This window comes from Talpa europaea, assembly GCF_964194135.1.
Source record: "Talpa europaea genome assembly, chromosome: 9".
In the NCBI taxonomy this organism is placed as follows: domain Eukaryota; kingdom Metazoa; phylum Chordata; class Mammalia; order Eulipotyphla; family Talpidae; genus Talpa; species Talpa europaea.
In genome coordinates, this window is record NC_140076.1 from 48,101,172 (window position 1) to 48,123,760 (window position 22,589).

At 38.0% G+C, this 22,589-nt stretch overlaps 1 protein-coding gene across 5 annotated transcripts in view; it reads right to left on the minus strand.

Moving 5' to 3' along the window:
* AK5 (adenylate kinase 5) overlaps positions 1–22,589 on the minus strand; it is a gene marked incomplete at both ends in the record, with an annotated part of 234,571 nt that overhangs the window by 184,739 nt on the left and 27,243 nt on the right. For all 5 annotated transcript variants that reach the window (XM_084243989.1, XM_084243987.1, XM_084243988.1 and 2 more), the window contains one exon: positions 355–546. In XM_084243989.1, coding sequence (XP_084100115.1) covers positions 355–546 — 192 coding nt within the window. The remainder of the gene's footprint in view (positions 1–354; positions 547–22,589) is intronic.

A 22,589-nucleotide genomic window follows, 5' to 3' on the forward strand; every position in this document is an offset into this window, starting at 1 on the left:
AAGCAGCAGAATTAAGAAACTTCAAATTATTCAAATAATTATTTCAAAATTTCCCAAAAATATTTGAAAATTATTTCAAAACTTTTTATTTAGCAGCTGTATAATTCTAGCCAAGGTTAAAGTTTATTATCTTTTGCAGAATCAAACTACAATGAAAGTATTTTTCTCAATATGGCTTCATAAAGACAACTCAGATCAAAATAATTTGATTTGATTTTTTTCTTTGATTCTGCACCTCCCCCCAACCAAAGCCACTTTGTGTAAATAAAGAGGATTTCTAAATTAGAACAGGGACTCATTAGAAATGTGAAAGCTCATTCTTGGACTGGACATGTAAATGCACAGACAACTTACTGTCATGATGAGCCCCTTTTCTTGGAAATATTTCACCAATGGAGCTGCGTTCTGCTTGAAGTTCATTAATCTCCTCTGGGTAGCTTTCAGATTGTCGTCAGGCCGCCCCTGCTGCTCTGCACGCTTCAGCAATCTTTCTTTGAGTCTCTGATTGGCGCAAGCCAAGAATACCACCAAGTCAGGAGTGCAGATCTGTGGAGGGCATAAAACACACAGACATGCCTTCAATATACCAGCCAATGTGAGGGTAGGCAGTGGCATTCACTCCTTCAGTTCGGCTGAGGTGCCATATATTTTCCTTCTGTTACACCCGTGCGTTTCCAGGGCTGCAACACTACCTGAGACCGGAGGGCCATTGCCGAGAGAGTACGTGTGCCAGGAGCGCCACGGCCATCATGGTCCATGTACAGAGTTCACCCAAAACCCACAGAGCTGTGTGTGGTGGTTCTATGTAGTTCAGAAAAATACTTTTTGGTTTATGCTCAAATAGGTTTTCAGGTTGAATTAAGAACAATTATAGGACAAACTACCAGAGGTAAAAGTGACCTGATTTTAGAAGGGGGCTGGCTATTGGACCACAGATGTTCTCCCCAATAAATAGGTACTATCATTATTTTTTGCCATTTAAAAAGTGGCTACTGTCTGCCAGGCCCATGCTTGGTTATTTCCTTATAATGTGGATAAAGTTTACAACAGACTATAAGTTAAATCTTGCAGGACCTCGCAAAACATCCAAATTTCATCCCAAGTCCTTTTGTTATAATATTGATGAGAAAATCCTGGGCAACAGATCTGCTTTCATTATACACTGTTCTACTTAAAAATAGCAATGTCCAAGAACAATAGACAACATAAAGTGAGGGTTTACTGTATCATTTCCCTGTTACAGATGAGCAAACTCAGGTTCTGAGAATTAAGTATTTGCCTGAAAACCCAGATCTGTCTTCTAAGGCCTGTGATCACCTTCCGCTGTTACAAAGTACCAAACGAGCCAAGGCCTTCATAAATTTCTGAACATACTAAGGAATGGCATGAAAAGAACCTTTGAAATAAAGTTTTCATTTAAATCCACAAGAATGAGTGCCTTCCTGGTGCTGCAGGGATTAAAGGCTCAGTGCTATCAAGCTATTGCCAGCCACTGCAGCATAAGTTCAATCCCTGGCCCCGGCCAGGGAGTTAACTCAGATGTCACAGAAGACCTCTCCTGTCTCACTCCACCCCCACTGAGACATTCTACAGGGGAGGGGGATGGAGAGGGATCAAAATGAGGAAGGGAAGAGCAGAAAGGATTGTGGTGATGGTGCATGGGTGAACTGGTGGTGGAAATTCTATGGGGACTACACCTGAGAAATGAAAGCAAACATTGTTAAAAAAAAAAAAAAGGAAAAAAGATGTAATAAATAAATAAATGAAATGTATTTCAGTAGATCTGCCTGTTCTGCTCCCCAGTCTGTCTCTGGTGAATCCTCTTACCACCACCCCCTTCACACACACCTCTAGCTTAACCCCCAGTTCTTGTACACATACATAAATATAAATAAATCCACAAGAATGAGTATCACATTTAAAAGATAGCTTGACCATAAAAGTAATTGCCATTTCTTGCTGAAGATGGGATAAGAGAAGATAGTTTTGATAATGATTTAAAGCAATAATCTCTAGAATTTTTCATTGCATCCTCATAGTAGTAAATTACTTGAGCACACATATCTCCATAAATAAATGCTTATAATTTATAAATTAATTATATGTATGGTATGCATGTAATACCATACTAATAGAATGCATGTTGTAAAGTACAAACAAAAATAAGATTGAAAAAGAATGAGATAAAATTATTGCAATGTTAACATTTTTTCCACAGCACAGCAGTTTGCTTTGTGCATTCTGGATACCACTGACTGGAACATAGACTCTGGAGGCTGGGAAACAAGGATTCCAGATTTTTCCTTAAGCCTGAACTGCTCGGATGACGGGCATGTTGCCAAGCCTCCTCCACACCCTCATCCATCAGTAGAGATACATGAACCTACCTTACTGTGTTGTGAAGATTAAATAACGTGGTCTAAATAAAATACACAACAAATTGACCCATGGTAAGTGCTTAGTAAATTTTAGTCATGTTTATTATCTCTTGGTTTTCATGATTCTCTGTTTAATTTTTTTCCTTCAACTCACATTTTTTCACTCCCCAAGTGTCCCAATGGGGCCTTCCTCAAGATTTAGACTATCATTTTGTTTTCTTCCCTTCCCAGGTTCTCATTCTCCCAGTGCCTTTCCACTGTTCTGATTTCAACCACTTCCCTTGTGATGGGCTCCAAATCTGCATTTCAGCACTGACATTTAATAAGCATCTAAGTTCTATATTTTCAAATGTTTATATGATGGCTCTTCCAGTTAATTTTACTGTTATTTGTGACTCAAAAAGGCCAATATCAATCTCAGCAATCATTTTACTTAAATGAAATTCCCATTTGGTTATTACTTGTCTATTTATTTATGTGGTAGCAACACTACTTTCCTAACTCTTTCAACTAATAGTCTTAGTATCCTTTCTCACCCTTACTCACCAAAATAACAGTCTCTCTGAGCTACTGCCAATACCTATGGATTTTGTCTTTGAAATAACATTCACTCTCTTTCCTCCAGTTCCCACTGTACCGTGGCAGCACAGGTACACATTGGTTAAGTATCTAAGAGCATGAATTTCAGATTCACATCATCTTGACTTTGAGCTGGAATCTACCATCCATTAAATGTTTATCCTTGGGCAAACAGTTTACACTCTGAGCCTCAGTTTTCTCAACTGTAAAATAAAAGGGGAGAAAGCCCTGCCTCATCTCAGCAGTTTAGTAATTCCTAGTCTTCAAAAATTCTAAATGGCTTTTTAAAAGCCTTAACAGTTCAGAAAATCACTTTGTAATTTTTGGTGTTAAGTATGACGAGATTTTCTGAAGTTAAAGCTTTTATCAAGTATCATATTATAATATTCACATATGATGTAAAGATGACATCATATTAAATTTACTTTAAATAATTTATGAAAGAAGCCATTTTTTGACAAGTACATTAAAATGACACATCGTATTTGACTTTAATTTATTTTAAAATAAATGAAAAGCTCAAACTACTAGAGCTTAGTATTGAGTATAGATTAAAGATTCATTTTGAAATCCTTGCATTTAACTAGATGGCTTAATTGAACACATTTTGTGCTTTGTTTCAGACTACAATGTGTTTATCCCTCTATAATATAAGGAAGTGATGGATAGATTTACAGATATCTAATCATCACTGTAAGTTTGTCTTTCTCTGTTAGCTTTTCAAATACTAGAGACAGCTTCAAATTTATAAGACCCTTTTTACTCTTTGAATAAAATGACATTTGATTTATTGTTTTAAAATTAGTATTTTTTTAAAAAGCGGCTTTAGGTGTACAAAAGAAGAGTGAAATATCTATATTTTGATCAATGAATGCAACTTGACAACTGTAAAGATAAATGAAGTTAATCTGCAAAATTATCTAATATATTTGTGATTCACTTGCTGTCTTTGTTAGGTGTAACTAAAACAACTTATGACTAGGGTTAAAAAAGTAAATTAGGGGGCCTCCCCGGTGGTGCAGCGGTTGAGCGCTGGGTTGCGAAGTGGCCCGCAGCCTCCGCGGCGCCTGTTCAATCCCCAGCTGCCACCGGAGGAGGGTCCCGCATGGCGCGCAGACCTCTCCTGCCGCCCGCTGCTCCCCTCAGCAGTGTACCTCGGTCCTTCTGCCTGCTCTGCTCCCCGCTCTGGCTCTGGTGAATTCTCTCACCCTCCCGCGCTTCTGACTGTACCCAGTGTTTGTATGAATAAATAAATAAATAAATCTTTAAAAAAAAAAAGTAAATTAGGGATAACCAGCTGATTGTTCAACGTAGCGGTCATGGCCACCAGCACAGGTTTCTGACCTTAGGCTCACCCATAGTCCATTCACTGTGGCCTCATGTGACCAGCCCTGATCCATTTTAAATGGAAAAAATATTCAAATATTTGTTTTTGTAAAACCTTAAAATAACAGCAGACACTATTCTGTTTCAAAATAAGTGAGGCCTCTAAAAAGTTTTCATGAAATCCATTTGTGAAATGTTGAGAAATATCACCAAATAAAGTGACTGTCATAGTATTGTAGTACACTGTCTCTTAGCCTATATTCTCAAAATATATTTGCTGGTTGAATGAACAGATGAATAAATAAGTAAATGGAAACAAAAACTGGGAAATCTTTTTTGTGTACAGGAAGCCAACTTCCCAATTGCTGATGCTGTTTCTCCCACTGAATCTACTAAGTCAATCTTTCTTCCTGTCATCATATAGACAAGTCAATCTTTCTTTAACCACTTTCTTAAAGTACTTTGCTTGAATTATTGTTCTGTTGAAAAGAACCTGTGACTGCCTTTGACAAGCAAAGATGTATTCACTGTGTCAGATTGCAAATTGAGCCTGTTGTAATATGCCCTAGTCTTAACTGTCAGTAATTTTGACTGCCCTATTCTTTATGAAGATGTGTTAGAAGGCTTAGACGCCATCATTAAGATTAGCTGCAATGTCAGATAGCAGGAAGGAAAGGGGAGAGAGGAAGAGAAGGAGGGAAGAGAAGGGAGGCTGGCTGAACAAGAACTAGAATCTCAGAAACTAGGAGATGGTAATCTCTTAGAGGTTATCTAACCTAATTTTTTTTTGTTTAAAGATTTATTTATTTATGCATACAAGAGCTGGGGTACAGGCCAGAGAAACAGGGGTGGGGGGCGGTGAGAGGACTCACCAGAGACAGAGCGGGGAACAGAACAGGCAGATTAACCGAAACACACCTCTGAAGGGAGCAGCGGGTGAGTCAGGAGAGGTCTGCTGCTCCATAAGGGTAGCTCCCTGACTGGTCAGGGATCAAACTTGTGCTACAGAGGCTGCGGATTGGTTCACAGTGCAGTGCTTAACCCCTTGCATCACCCAGGAGGCCCCTATCTAACCTAAATTAATGGCAAACCTATAATCACCTCCATAATCTCTTGACAAATGATTTTTAAACTTGTACATTCTGCCTGAGCAATTCTAGTGATGGGTACTTATTACTTAAGTAATTCTGGTGATGGGTACTTATTACTTAAGTACCCATCATTAAGATTAGCTACAATGTCAGATAGCAGGATGGAAAGGGGAAAGAGGAAGAGAAGGAGGGAAAGTTCTTTCTAATACTGAACTAAAATTTGCTTCCCTATTCTGCCTACAGAGAATATGTAAAATATATAACATTTTCCACCAATTAAATATTTATTGATTATATATCTTTATCAGAGAGGCTAGGCTAGAACATAAAAAGAAAAAAAAATGATCATTGGACTTCACTATCATTTAGCATAAAGATAATTTCTGGCAGAGCTTTTAACAGACTATAGGACTGGTGGACAAAAAATGGAACTATGGAGCCCACCAAGGAGGAGAAGCTCTAGAAACTACCACTGTTAGGTTCTTCGGTTAGAACCCTAAAGGGTTTTACCAGCTAAGTAAACCAGACTGTAAATCCATTTCTGACTATACCAATCCTTATTATACTAAGGTGTTTAACAGCCTTTAAATGTGAATTAGTGAACTAAAAGTGCAGAAGAATATATCCAGAGTGAAGAAAGGAGGAGACAAGGGTAGAAAAGGTACAGAAAAGAAAAAAATCAGACCTATTAAAGTAAATTAAAAACTGAAAAGAACACTTATATTTTATTAATTTCTGATTAATAAAAGTTCTTTCTAATGCTGAACTAAATTAATAAAATATAAAATTATAAAATATAAAATTAGTAAAATATAAAATAGCAATTATAGTGAAGGAATTGATTCTGTTAAGGCCCATGTTCTTATCCTTGTCTATGAATTTCTGTTCCCTTGGAAAGATCACTATTTCCTCTCCTTTCTCTAGCTTGTCCTTCCTTATCTGCAGGAATTTTCAATTCCTCGTAGTGACCTTCATACCTCCTTGCTAAGGTTGAATTTTCCTAGTATATGTTCGAACCGTAACAAATACTCCACTTCTATCTTACGGCACTTACACAGTTAACAGTTTTTACATGTATTCATGAGAGTCTTTGAATAAAATCTGTCTCCTTCAATTGGCTGAATGAGGGCAAGGACATACCCAATTTGTGCGTTGCTAGGCCTTGGTGCCCACATTAGAATCTAGCACATAGGTACACAGCTTATGACTGTACTGTTCAATGAGTTACTATAGATTTGCTCCAATGATTGGTAATTGTTACATTTGATATGGATCTTTTTAATTTTAACTATTGTAGTGTGTCATTTCAATTTGCGTTCCCTGCATTATGAGTAATGTTGGCAGTTTTTCAATTCACTAGCCATTTGAATATCTACTTTTGTGAAAATTTTGGATCAAGGTTCTTGCCCATTTTTCTGTTTTCTCTTTTTTATTATTGTCATGTAAGATTTCATATTTTTTTTAAAGATTTATTTATTTATTTATACAAGCACTGGGTACAGTCAGACGTGTGGGAGGGTGAGAGAATTCACCCAAGCCAGAGCAGGGTGCAGAACAGGCAGACCGACGAAATACACTGCTGAGGGGAGCAGTGGGCACGGCAGGAGAGGTCTACGCGCCATGTGGGACCCTCACTGGCGGCCGGGGATCCAACCGGTGCTGCAGAGGCTGCAGGCAGCTTCGCAGCCCGGTGTTCAACCTCTGCGCCACCAGGGGAGGCCCTAGATTTCCTATTTTTGAAATACACCCTTTTCAGTTACATGTATTGCACATATCCTTTTCCACTTTTTTTCTCTTAAGAGTGTATTTTAATAAATAAAAGATTCTTATTTTAAAGTGATCCAATTTATCCAATTTTTCTTTTGTAGTTAGAGTATTTTGGTTTCTACTTAAAAAATCTTTTCTACCCAAGATCTAGAAGTTATTTTGTTATACTTTATCTTGTAAAATCTTTAACAACAATTTCTATGCCTAGTGGGTTTTACTGGATTTAATTTTTCAAAGGCCCATATTGGGCTGTTCTAAGCATTGGCAATTTGTGTGTTTCTGGCTCCACTTCCTAAGTTCCCCTCCAATGGAATTCTCTGGATGAATGTTGCTGTGAGAACAATGGGACAATCCAATACCTGGGGCAGGGTGGAATAAGGTTGGAGGAAGCATTCCTGCCTGCTTTGGTACTAGGCTCTTTGGTCCTAGGCTTGTACAGTCATAAGGTGTACCTATGTGCTAGATTCTAATGTGGGCACCAAGGCCTTGCAACACACAAATTGGGTATGTCCTTGCCCTCATTCAGCCAATTGAAGGAGACAGATTTTAATCAAAGACTCTCATGAATATATGTAAAAACTGTTAACTGTGTAAGTGCTGTAAGATAGAAGTGGAGTATTTTTTACTGTTAGAACAGCAACTTGTAGCCTAATAAAAGAAATTCTCCAAGTGGACTGGGTACTACTTGAGACCCCCTGGGCTTAGACGCAGAGTTTGACAATGTATGTGGTTTAAAAGTTATGCTGGAGGGCCTCCCCAGTGGCGCAGCGGTTGAGCGCTGGGTTGCAAAGCTGCCCGCGGCCTCTGCGGCGCCGGTTCGATCCCCGGCTGCTCCCCGGCCACCGGAGGAGGGTCCCACATGGTGCGCAGACCTCTCCTGCCGCCCGCTGCTCCCCTCAGCAGTGTACTTCGGTCCTTCTGCCTGCTCTGCTCCCTGCTCTGGTGAATTCTCTCACCCTCCTGAGCTTCTGACTGTACCCAGTGCTTGTATAAACAAAACAAACAAACAAACAAATAAATAAATAAATAAACATGCCTCTATTAAAAAAAAAAAAATCCTTTAAAAAAAAAAATAAATAAAAGTTATGCTGGAGCACTAGTGAACCAAAGATGGAATTTAGTTCTTTCCCAAATATTATTTTGATCTCTCATATTTCCAATGACTGGTAGTGAGTATTAAGCCCTCTTTTCTCCAAGACAAATATCATCCCCCTTCCCATTATTGTTACAATTACATGAAATTATATGAATTAAATGAAGCTCGTTTCATTGAAGCCAACTCTGATATCAACGTGATGGTGACTCTACAGCTCACGCTATTTGCCCTTGTGTGGGCACCCCTGGAAAGTTTCCAGAAATGCACATTCATGTGCTCCACTCCGTTGAACTGAATCAGAATCTCTGGACATGGACTCAAGGAGTTGTGTTTAAATGAAAAGACCATCTATATATAGAGACAAATGCTCAAAAGAGGAGTTTATTGAAGTTGCAGGTTCTTTAAAAGTAAAATGATATTAAAAATACAAATCCAAATTGGATTGATAGGTACAAAAATGAAAGAAACTGCCTTAAGGTGGTAACTAGTATGCAAAATTTGGGTATATCTTTCTTTTTTTAAAGACTTATTTATTATTTATACAAGAACCAGGGTACAGAGTAGGGGAACAGAATAGGCAGAGTGAAAAAATACACTGCTAAGGGGAACAGCGGGCGAGACAAGAGAGGTCTGCTGCACTATGTAGTACCCTTGCCAGCTGGCCGGGATTGAACCAGTGATGAAGAGGCTGAGGACAGCTTGGGGAGGCCCATTTTTGGGTATTTCTTGTTGAAAAGTTATATTTTATCAACTTCCATGATCCTGAGCTAATCTCTCACAGTCCAAAAATGCATAATACTTCTACTATTTTAGTTAAGTAGTTATCTAGGTTGCTTTGTTCTTTCATAACCTATCACAAGCCAAATTCACAGTATCTGCTGAACAGAGTATATCATTAATGGCTTCAAAGAGGTATCATTAGTTTATGAAAAGTACTTTTCTATGGTTTGATTTTTATGGTGCAAATCTTCATTTCAATGAAAGCAGTTAGGGCATTTTAAGCTACCAAAATGCAGTAAATTAATGAAGAGGAAAAGTCTAAGGTTTTATTTAATATATACCAGATTGACAATATGGAAATGAATATAAACTTACAATGCTACTTTTTCCAAAATGTTTTCCCCACCACTAATTTGACTATGCAAACATTTATTTCCTTCATTTGTTTATTCACTCATCTAATAATTTACTAAGATCCTATTAAAAGCCAGAGATTAACATTCTGGACAGTTACCAATGAGCAATGGATTTTTTTTCTATAAACATGGTAGTATTATATTTTATCCAATGTCCTAGAATTAATGTCAATGGTAGTGCAGCAGGAAGACCAGATGGGGAGAGACCAGGTTATCTGGAAGAACTAAAGAGCCTGTACTGTCTACAGTGATGCACCCCATATGATTAGGGGGTCAAATAAAATACAATGCAGAACATTTATCTCATTCCTAATATTGTCTTTATAGATGTGCTTAATGTTAATGATCATTTAGGAAACTGGAGTAATCACGAGTGCCAGCATTAATCAAACAATCCTAAAATAAAACAACAGATCTTTTTGAGATCTCAGGGGAGAGAGGAATGAAGGCAAATGGATAGAATGCAGAAGTACATCCATTGTTATTACACCTGTGGGGTGGGCCAGGCCCGCCTGAATTATAGAGTGGTCAGTTCATTATTAGTCCATGTGATACAAGGTTGGCAACATAAGTCAGTACTTTTTTGAAATAATCAATGACCAGATGACAATGCAGGGTGATGCTGCCGGGGAAGCCAACGAAATTTCCTGAAGTAGAAGTCCTCAGCCTTTGCTAATGTGAATCACCTAGCCAACTTCTAGAGTGGCCCCTCTTTAGACTTTACCTCTTTACAAATATTTAACATTTAAATCCATAATATTGACAATGAGAATAATTATCCATGAGATCCTGTCATTGTTACAATTAGATGAAATTATAGGAATTAAATGAAATGTGTTTCACTGAAGCAAACTCTGGTAACAATGTGACAGAGACTCTACAACTTGCACTATTTGCCCTTGCGTGGGCATCCCCTGGAAGCTTTTAGAAATGCTAATTCATGCACTCTACTTTTGTACTGAATCAGTCTCTGAAGATAAGGCCCAGGAAGCTGTGTTTTAACTTCTGTTTTATAGTATAGATAAGGAACCTTTATGTGGTATATGGACACAAACCTGATTTATATTGTCTACCTTGTTCTAAACTCATAAAAGCAAGGAAAATGGAGATTCTTAAAGTTCATGGGGTCCAAATCCCTATTAGATCTACTCTATAGCAATCAGTTTTCAAAAAAAAAAAAATGAAGCTGAATATAAGACATATTTTTAGTTGCATCAAATAAGATAAAATGTATTCATTTTAAAAAGCAAGAATAGTGCAATTTCTCCCTGACCTACCTATTACAGACAACTGGATTGCATGCTTTGAGACATAATGCATCCATTCAAAAAAGTAATAGAAACGGGGTTTAGAAATTCTTAAAGGAAGAAGCACATTTTCAAATCTTTTAAAAGCATTTCTTGGAGGAAAATGAAGTTCAGGAGTTTATTAAATGCTAACTGATATTATGAGAATATAAAATAGATAAAAAATTTTGTTATGGTTCCATTAATACTCCATGTACAGATTTACTGAATGGAAAACAGGTTGAACATTCACAGTAAAATGCCATAATTAAGGTATTCCATTTGAAGTTTAGATGAAATACTTTTTAAAAGGCTTTGGTGTCATTCTAAAGAAACACTGTTATTTTTTCGTGGGTATATTCTCCTAATTTGTGTTGCTGAAAGACACTAACACTTCAAAAGAAGGAGCATAACTAATACATATCTATCTCACATTTATCTGTGTTGATTGCATATAATTCTCTCAAACAACCACCTATCTCCAAGGAAATTCAGAAAAGACTATTAAGTCATTAATAAATGGAAGAAAGGATAGAATTTATAGGTTATTCATCAAATATTACCATATCTCTTTGCTTAGCTTAACTTAGAATAACTATTCTCATTCATATTTAATAAATAAAAAAATTAAAAACCATAACCTCAGATATTTGAGGCATTACAACAGACTCAAACAAATTCCAGGTGAAATTTGAGAACACTCGTTCTCAAGATTTTTTTTGAATATCCCAATTATGCAAATCACTAAGTAAGATTCCTTCATTCTTCCACTCATTCACTCTACATGTATTTAATAACTTTTAATAGGTGCATACAAGTAGTTAAACTAATTTAGTATTTTTTAATTCACTTATTCTTTTAGAAAATCTTCTAATAAGATTTCTAAACACTACTTGGAAATATATCTTAGAATTTACTGAAAATCTACCATGAGTCAACCACCATATTAGGTGAAAGGAATGTAAAATAGGCAAGATGTGGTTGTGACTCACAAGGATCTCCCAATAAAATGTGGAATCAGAGATATAAGATGTTATTTCAACATGGTGAAATTGTACGGAAATTCCACGATACTGGAATACTGTTCCAAATGGAAACGAGGGCAGGATATGGTAGGGGCACAGAAAGGTCATGGAGTTCTGGAAACTGGTGGCCCATGTGAACACTATGTGAGTATCTAGGATGTTTTTCTTTCCCCAGGAACTTTCCATGGCTCTGTTTTTCTCAGATAAAATGTGCAGGAAGAAGAAGTTATGTACAAGGTTATGTTCTGGAAGGCAAAAATGGGTCTATGAGTAACCTTGCTGGCATAAATTATTCTTCTGTTCCTCACTCACATACTCATTCTGAGTGGGAAACAGAAAAGGCCGACTGACTGAAATACACTGCTGAGGGAAGCAGAGGGTGAGGAAGGAGAGGTCTGCTGTGCCATGTGGGTTAGCTCCCTGGCCAGGAATTGAACTCATGCTGCAGAGGCTGTGGATAGCTTCATAGTGCTGCAACTTAACCCCCTGCACCACCAGGGAGACCCCCATGGTAGATCTTGATGAATGTGCCACGTGCACTTGAAAACAATGTGTATGTGCAGTTGCTGGATATTGTGTTCTGGATAAAATTTATTGTTTCTCAGAACTTTGAGGTCCTTATTATTAATTTGCTTTGTTTTTACATCAAATACTGAGAAAGGATTGTTAAAATCTTCAAGGATTAAGTGCAGATTTGTCAATTTTATTATTTCTGCCAGTTGTTTGAGTCATGTATGTTGAACATTTTATATGACATACATACTCATTTCTAATTTGTCTTTATGATGAATTGATCCTCTTTTCCCTATGAAATGTTCCCCTTTACCTCTGGTAACATTCTTGGTCTTGAAAACTACTTTATCAAGTCTAGTGACATCATTCCAGCTTTCTTATGTTTCCTATTTGCATAGTATATCTTTTTATGTCTTTTAATTTCAACTTGTCTGTGTCTATTTTTAAAAAGAATCTCTTGCAAAACAGTATGTTCTTTTCTATCCAAAAATGAAAATTCAAGTTGAGTCTTTCTGTAAAAGTAGGAATCTTTGGCAGTATGAACAATTCCCCTGTTTATTCATTTTAGTGTCAAATCTCTGACATTATTTTCCCATAATGCAGGGCACAGTTGTGCACCTATTTCCTCTTCACAGAATCTAATGTTCTTTACAGTCTGTGAGGCTAAATTGGTAGGATCTGAGAATAGTGTCTTGGGCATCCAAAATATCTGACAGGGCCTCCCCGGTGGCGCAGCGGTTGAGCGCTGGGTTGCGAAGCTGCCCGCGGCCTCTGCGGCGCCGGTTCGATCCCCGGCTGCTCCCCGGCCCCTGGAGGAGGGTCCCACATGGCGCACAGACCTCTCCTGCCACCCGCTGCTCCCCTCAGCAGTGTGCTTCGGTCCTTCTGCCTGCTCTGCTCCCCGCTCTGGATCTGGTGAATTCTCTCACCCTCCCACGCTTCTGACTGTACCCAGTGCATGTATAAACAAACAAACAAATAAAGAAAGAAAGAAAACATGCCTCTATAAAAAAATTTAAAAAAAAATCTGACAGCCAGTTTAATTTGAATTTATATTTTTGTTAATTATTTTTGAGACTCAAATTATAACTGTATCTGCTTTTTCTCAAGGAACTGGCCTTTTCAAAAAAGACATTAAGGGACTTGAGCCTGGAAATTAAGGAAATACAGTAGTTTGCTTGAGTGAATCACTGTAAAAAAATATAAAATGTTAACATTGGGAAAACCTTGTCATTCATCCCTGTCAAATATTTTTGGGAAATGAAACCAGTGTATATTGGCATAAAAGAGCAAAGGTATGTACCAAATAAACTCCATGTGTAGTACATTGTAAATTTGCGAGAAAGACAAAAAGTAGATGCAAGAGTATCTGTCCTTAAAGAATTAATAATTGTGCTACACATTTTCCTTTGGGCTCTTAGGCTATATTCTCCACCATTCTCTCCCCAACTCTGTGCCATAGGTAGCTGACTTTTCTGGAATGAATGGATTCTCATTCCTTCTGGCTTTTAGTTGTTTTTGGCCCATTGGAAACATCAGAAGGAGATCATAGGAAAGGGAGAAAAAGGAATACAAATATTTATTGCAATGACTCTTATCCAATGGGGGTAATCAAAGGCTGGCAATGTTAAGGACATTATAAGGGACCTTCTTCATACATCTGTCTTTTTCTGAGTGCAAGTAACTGTTTCTACTTCTTGAATCTGTAGTTCTAGGAATAGTAACAGATTCAATTATTACTTGTCCCATGATAAAGATCTACTCCTTATAGGTTCCAATGTCCTATACATACCTTTTCAAGATTTCTTTTACTAAACACTCTTCTGTTTAGCTTATTTGAGTGTCTCACCTTTATGTTGAAAACTAATTGAAACAGTGATCTGATAAACTAATAGTTAACAATTTAAGGTAGTGTAAAGTGCTGTATAAATGTTACAGGCAGTAACATAATTTACTGAAAAAACTTAGAGTAGAGAGAAATCTCCAAGGTTTGGGATCCTAAGGGAAGAAAGTGAGATTTGACAAGTAGTTAAAAAATGACTGTCAAATGATCCAGCAATTCCACTCCTAGGTATTTACCCAAATGACACAGAAACATTAATTCCAAAGGACACCTGCACCCCTATGTTTATAGCAGCACTATTTACAATAGCTAAACTATGGAAACAACCCAAATGCTCGAAAATAGATGACTGGATCAAGAAGATGTGGTACATATAGACAATGGAATATTACTCAGCAATCAAAAAAGATAAACACATGCAGTTTGCAGCAACATGGATGGAGCTAGAAGGGATCATGCTCAGTGAAATAAGTCAGAAAGAAAAAGAAAAATACCGGATGGTCTCACTCATAGCAGGAATTTAGAAAACCTAAATAAGGGACCAGGAAAAAGACTAATTAATGCAAAGTAAAAATCAAAATCAGGGTCTCCCCTGGTGGTGCAGCGGTTGAGTGCTGGGCTGCAAGGCTGCCCACAGCCTCTGCAGCGCCAGTTCGTTCCCTGGCCGCCGGCGAGGGTCCCACACACACAAAAATTCAAAATCAACAAGCAACTATAAACCAGAGACACACTATGGGGGGGAGGGGCGGGAAGAGGAAGGACTACGGTCAAAATAAGGGGGGTGGGTGCAATTGTATGGGGAATATAACCAAAATGAAAATGCATACATTGTGCAAAAATGAAAAATGATATAAGAATAATATAAAATAAAATATTTTTAAAAAATGACTGTCAAAGGGACACATGGCAAAAGAGCAAAGACAAAATGTGTTCAAAGGATGGTGGTAAGAAAGCCAAGTTTGGTTCAGCTTAGAATGCATGAGGCAGTGATTTCTCAGAGACACAAGAACCTTATGACATTACTACTGAGTAGACATCTTATGTGAAATTCTTCACATTCCAAGAAATTTCCCTCCCATTTCAAGAAAGTGTGATTTAGAAGGCTCTCCCTAGTGGCACAAGGGGTTAAGACGCAACCTATGAAGCTATCTGCAGCTACTGTAGCATGAGTTTGATACCCAGCTAGGGAGCCACCCACATAGCTCAGCAGACCTCTCCTGACTCGCCTGCTATTCCCCTCAGCAGTGTATTTTGGTATCTCCACTTGTTCTGCTCCCCACTCTGTCCCTGGTGAATCTTCTCACCCCCGCCCACCCCCACACCTCTGGCCTGTACACCAGTTCTTGTATACATAAATAAATAAATCTTAAAAAAATATGATCTAGAAAGATGACATTAGTGGAGTAACTGTGATATGCTCTAATTTCAGTACCTAAGTATGATTACCAACATAATGATGGCAACATGCTATGGCCAGAATCTTTGGTCTACACTATAAATCACTAAATTAAAGTTTACACTTAAGTGTGCTAAGGTTCAGCCTTGCTAAATGTTGCTAACGTGTTAGCTTGCAGATTCTTGGGTTCCATGCACCAGAAATACTAGCTCAGAGATTTTGAGAAGGGACCTGAACAATCCACTTTTTTAAACAAGGTATAAACATGACTCTAATAAAACCAGATAGAGAGAAACAAGTTTGTGAACAATAATTACTAATAAGAGGCTTTCAACCAGAAGGATGAATTAATGGCAGTGGTCTTTTCAGAAAGATTAATCTGGCCACAGGATAGAAAATAGACTGGATCTGGAGAGAATGAGGACAAGAGGGCAGATAAATGAAGACTCCAAAAGTCCAAATGGATGGGAACAAGAATCTGGCATAAAAATAAAAGAAAGGAAATAAAGAGAAAGGACAGAAATGAAACAAAGTTGAGAATGAGCAGGTATTTATTTATTGGATGTCATGGTGTGGTGGTTTAAAACATGCTGAAACATTCCCATGATATTCTCACTATGGAATAATAGTGGGTGCTAAAATGCCTCTCCTTGAATATGGGCCAGCCTTAGTGATGAATTTCTAATGGACAATAAGTGGCAGAAGTCAAATACGGTGTTTGAAGTTTCCTTCTAGTTCTTTTGGATGCATGCCTTTAGAGTCCTGAGCTGCTGTGATTTCTTCCTACTTTGAGCCATCAGGTGCCCCAGAAATTGCAGACGTTCTAGCTTCCAGCTATTTGAGTCTTTCTGACCAAGTATCGGATCTATTAGCAAAGACATCTCCCTCCAATCACCATTTAATCACAGTATTACAAGAGACCTTGAATCAAAAGCAACCACCTGAGCAGTTCTTGATTTCCTTATCCATAGGAAGCAAATACAATTATAAATAATGATTATTTTTTTAAGCCACTAAGTTGTGAGTGATTCATTATGTGGCAGTGGTATCTAATCTATATAGCAAAGCCAAAGATTACTCTGGTTTCATCTTTGTGTGTTATATTTGAAAATTTTCTTTTTTACATGACATAGAATAATTATAAAAATCTCATCAGCCTTTCAAATGTAATGGCTTTTTATAGTACCACAGCACATTATAATAAAAATAAATAATCAATCATCTAGTAACATAGTCTCAATTTTAAAACCTAATTACTAAATAATTGTAAACAAGCTTCTACATCATTAGTTCCAGGGGAAAACATCAATATATTTTTTTAATATTTTGCATGAAAGTGCTAATGCTTAGAGAAAATTTGTGTAATTAAAATTAAATCATTATCCCCCCAGGAGCAAATCAAATTTGTCCCCCTTAGGAATAGCAAATCAAATTATGAGTCTGTCAAATCAATTCACTATGCAAGTATGATGACAGCCCCCTGAAGATTGATTTTCTTTTATCTCTAAGCTTTTTTTGAAAAAACTATATTTATCTAGTTGAGAACATTTCATATATCCAATCTTACTCATTGGCTCTGAACTTAACTCTATTTTTAGGCTTCTTTTTAATGGCAAAGTTGAAGCTAAATTATAGATGCTAGAGGAAATCACAACCAGAAAAAGGTAGTCATATATAGATATATGTAAAAAACAGATATAAAGCATATAATATAAAACAAGTTAATATATTAATAAGTTACTTATCTGACACATATATCATCTATACTATATATAACATATAAGGTAACTTATGTTAACTTGTAGATTCTTGAGCTTCATGGTAATATGTATATATATATGAAAACACATATGTATTTACAGACAATTATATACACCTGCTCTAACAGGTCTCACACTCTTCTAGACTGCAAAGCATGACATATGGAATTTACAACAGCTGTGTGTGCTGAGGAACCACAACCCTCAGAAGCATAACTCCTGAGTCCTTTATCTGTCACTCAAGAGGCCTACAGGAATGCCAGTGATTAAGAGTATCAGGATCATCTTGGGCCTTTATTTTATTTAAAATAAATATTCTCAAGCCCTGGTGAAAGCTAAGGTGTCTGTGATGCTTTAAACTCCACCCTCACCAACTCCCTGCCCCCACCACTCCACTGCTTTAAACAAACCTGCTTTAAACAACTCAAATACAAATTCTTAATTAATTCCTGTTATTATTATTATTATTATTATTATTTTTACTAGTACCAATTTACTATAAAGAGATGCATAGGGCAAAATATGTGGAAAGAGGTGTAGAGTTTCCATGTGCTCTCTGGGCATTAGTGCCTGTTATTACTATAACTATGAAATCACATGTCAAAACTATGAATATCATACCTCAGAAAACAAACCTGGGGCCTTCCTGGTCACGCAAGGGGTTAAGACACAGCACTATGAAGATATCAGTGGCTACTGCAGCCTGAGTTCAATCCCTGGCCAGGGAGCTAACACACATGGCACAGCAGACCTCTCCTGTCTCACCCACCGTTCCCCTCAGCAGTGTATTTCAGCCAATCTGCCTATTCTGTTCCCCACTCTGTCTCTGGTGAATCCTCTCACCTCCCCCCAGGGCCCCCCCACACCTGTGGTCTGTACCCTAGTTCTCGTATGCATAAATACACAAATCTTTTTAAAAAGAAAATAAAACAAACCTGTTTCAAACAGCTTGAATTTGTGTTAAAGAAGCCATTACTTCAGTTATTTCCCCAAATGATAAATATTATGAATCAGAGATGTTTAATCCCCTAATCTACAATTTCTTAAGTAGGTTGTGAGTACCCCATAAGGCTAGCTCAATACGATGAACTGTAATAGATCTTCTGTTTAAATGTGACAAGTATCAGAAATTAAGCTTCATATTAGTCAGTATAATTCCAACAGCTTCTGCACCCCACTATGCAGGTCCCAAGAGTCCAGCTGACAGATCACTGTGGTTTCAGTGGTTCCAGTTATATCTAGCAGTAGAAGAATTCCTTCCAACAATCTCACCTGGAACCTCTGAACATAAAAGCAGAGCTGTTCTAGGCTGCCTTAACACTTCAACATGGCCTCTAAGGGATCCATCAATCATTTTGAAAAACAACCTGGAGAAAGGTATCTCACAAAAAGGAAGGAAGTGTTGATGAGGCCCTTCCACTGTATAAATATCTTCAACATGTCTAATAGTAGAACCACTTCTTTTGCCGAGTGCTTATTATAAGCCATGCAATCAACTAGAGGTACTTGATCTCATTCAATCTTCACAACTATCCTGTGAGGTACAGCTTTCCCTATTCTTCAAAAGACACCAAGGCCTCAGAAGGGTGAGCAGATTAGTAAAAAAAAATCACACAGTAAATGAGTATCAAAACACACTGTACCCCCATTGACATTAACCAACTCTACTGATTTATATAAGGATCTGAGAAATTAACTCAAGATCATTTCCTAAGCAGTCACTTGACTCCTTCCTTTTCTGGGTATCCATATCACTAATACAGATCAGTAATACATATTTTCTGCCTCAAGTCAACAAAGATTTAATAGACCCAATGTAGTGAAAGAATGCGCTAAGTTGACCTGTAGGTGTGTGGGTTGTGGGATGGCAGTGCCGAGAAAGGAAGAGTGGCAAGAAGTTCACAACATGAATGAGACAGTTCTGCCCTAAAAAGAACAGAAGACTGTGTGCAGGAGAGTAGACAGACAGGCAGACATATTCACAAACACAAACCATAATTCTAGAGTCCAATTGAACAGTAAGAAGAATTGGTTAGAAGAGAGCTCATTCATAACAGCAGTAAAACCAGGAAAAATGCCAAAAAATGTACAAAAGCTTTCTTTTTATGGAAAATTATAAAGTGTTACTTACTGAAGAACATAAAAGAAAACCTGAATAGTGGGAGTGACATGGCAATGTTCATGAATGGGAAAATTTAAGTTCTCTGAAAATTAATCTCTATATATTATAATCTATACTAAAATTCAAACAAAGTTTCAGTAGTTTTTTTTTTTATTTATATATTTTTTTTAAGATTTATTTATTCATTTATACAAGCACTGGGTACAGTCAGAAGCGTGGGAGGGTGAGAGAATTCGCCAGAGCGGGGAGCAGAGCAGGCAGAAGGGCCGAAGTACACTGCTGAGGGGAGCAGCGGGCGGCAGGAGAGGTCTGCGCGCCATGTGGGACCCTCCTCTGGTGGCCGGGGAGCAGCTGGGGATCGAACCGGCGCTGCAGAGGCTGCGGGCAGCTTCACAACCCAGCGCTCAACCGCTGCGCCACCAGGGAGGCCCATCAGTAGTTTTTTATGGAGCTGACAAACTGACTGTAAAACTCATAAATAAGAGTAAATGTGTAGGCATAGCCGATTTAGAAAGAAGGGAAGGGGATATTGTCAGGGTTCTTCAATTAAAACTATGATATTGGTACAGAAATACATAAATAGACAACAGAAGTGCGTAGGAAACCATACAGCAGGCCCATGTGTCTATACAGGAATAAGACATTTCAATGGGAGGAAAAGTACCAGTTATGAAAATATTTCTGGATCACTGGATGCATTTCATTTCCATTTAAAATAAAATAATAAAAATAATAAAATTCTATCTTTACCTCACAGTATACACAACAATTAATGCAGGTAAATACCTGAAGCTTCAAAACAAAATCAAAATCACTAGAAAAATACAGATTATTTTTATGAGGCAGTAGAGAACACTTTCTTAGGCTATAAATGCACAAGTCAAAAGGCAAATCCTAATATATTTACCAAACTGAAGTGTGAAACTTCTGTAGAACAAAAGATAGGATATGACTCTGTAGGAAGAAAATATTATCAAGATATAAAGCAAAGGATTAATATCGAGAATGTCCAAATCAATAGCATAGGCTCAAATTTTCCATCAGGACAGAAGGAGCCAAGCTTATGTTTTGGCAATTCTCAAAAGAGAAGGTACAAAAAGCCAATATAAACACATTTTGAAAATACTTCAGCTCACTAGTGACTAAGAGAATACAAATTAAAATAGCAATACAAAAAACATTTCTAATCCATCAATAGCCTAAAATAAAAAGATTTGAAAATGAGTACTGGGAGGTAGGAAAGAAATAAACATGAATTTATAAGTATTTCAATATCTTATTAAAAAATCTAAAATATAAACTTAAGACTATGCACACACACACATACACATACATACACATATCTTCTCCTTACCCTAGAGAATCCTTTTCTAGAATATTCCTGAGACACCTTTGACAGGCAAAGAGAGAGGATGTTGGTCACAGTACTGTTGACAATAGCAGAAATTTTAAAGCAATCTAAATGCCCACTAATAAAATGATATATTTATAGACTGTAACATTATGAAAGTTGTAAGAAAAACAGCTATATGTGTCAACACAGAGCTCAAAAACAGAATGCACTTTGAAAGAAACAAGTTATAGGGTGATACAAATAGCACTGAGGAAGGAGCAGGGGCAGGTCGCTTTGAGAAATAAGAAGCAGTCCTGCATACAGTCTGCACAGTCTGTATACAGACCCGAAAAATGAGTGGGGGGCCAGATGATATATTGTTAATCAGCGTTAGAAAAATACATTTGGTGTAGGTGTTCCTCCTCCATTTTCAGTAACAGTACCATTGATTTCAGGTTTTCTGTTGAGTTAATAAATTCTCACTAATATACATTTAGTTTTTCTCCCCACCCTCATCCTGTAGAATATGAAATTCTACGAACTTTAAAAAACACCATGCTTGGGCCTCCCTGGTGGTGCAAGGGGTTAAGTCGCAACCTGTTAAGTTATCTGCAGCCTCTGCAGCACATGGCACAGCAGACCTCTCCTGACTCACCTGCTGCTCCCCTCAGCAGTGTATTTCAGTCAGTCTGCCTATTCTGTTCTCCATTCTGTCTCTGGTGAATCCTCTCACCCCCACACTTCTGGCCTGTACTCCAGTCCAGTTCTTGTATGCATAAATAAACAAATCTTTAAAAAAAAAAAAAAAACACCATGCTTAACTAAAGATCTGGAAACAACCTAAATGCTCCGAAACAGATGAACAGACCAAGAAGATGTGGTATATATATACACACACTGGAATACAACTCAGCAATCAAAAAAGAGAAACACCTGCCATTTACAACAATATGGATGGAGCTGGAAGGGTTTATGCTAAGGGAAATAAGTCAGAAGGAAGAAGAAAAATACCAGTGGTTTCACTTGTAGGTGGAACATAAGAAAACCGAACAAAGGGTAGGAAAAAGACAAAACCTGCAAGCTGACCATAGATTTGAGGCAAACAGCAAGAGAGGGGAAGGAGAGAGGTCAAAAGAGTGGTGGAGGGAATAGCACAAGGGACCGTGGTGATGGATCATGGGTGCTACGGTGGTAGAACTATGGAGACTACACCTGAGGGGAGAAAAATGTAAGGAAACAAAAGGTATTTTGGTCAGTCTGCCTGTTCTATTGAATCTCTGGTGAATCCTCTTACTCCCCCCTCCCCAACAGCATCTCTGGCCTGTGCCTTAGCTCTGTATGTATAAACAAATAAATCTTAAAAAAAAAAAACAAACATTAAGGGCCTCCCCGGTGGCGCAGTGGTTGAGCGCTGGTTGCGAAGCTGCCCACAGCCTCTGCAACGCCGGTTCGATCCCCGGCTGCTCCCCGGCCACCGGCGGAGGGTCCCACATGGCGCGCAGACCTCTCCAGCTGCCCGCTGCTCCCCTCAGCAGTGTACTTCGGTCCTTCTGCCTGCTCTGCTCCCTGCTCTGGCTCTGGTGAGTTCTCTCACCCTCCCGCGCTTCTGACTGTACCCAGTGCTTGTATAAATAAATAAAAAATAAATAAATCTTTAAAAAAAATTAAAAAACTAAAACAGAACATCTTGCTTAGACTTATTGTGACCACAGGCTCTCTAGCAAAGTCCTAGCTGTGCAGCATGTTCAGCTGGTGGTGAAGAGATTTTAGGCTTCTTCTTGCCTGTCTTGACTCCTTCCCCTTACTAGTCTGCTATCTCTTTCCAACAATCAGGCCAAAGGTGAGAAGAAGATATTTTTCAGATAGGAAGGAGTACTATACAGAAGCAAGGAGCAGCACTGGAGTAATCCCCTAGAGATAAGGAGTGTCTCCTTCTCC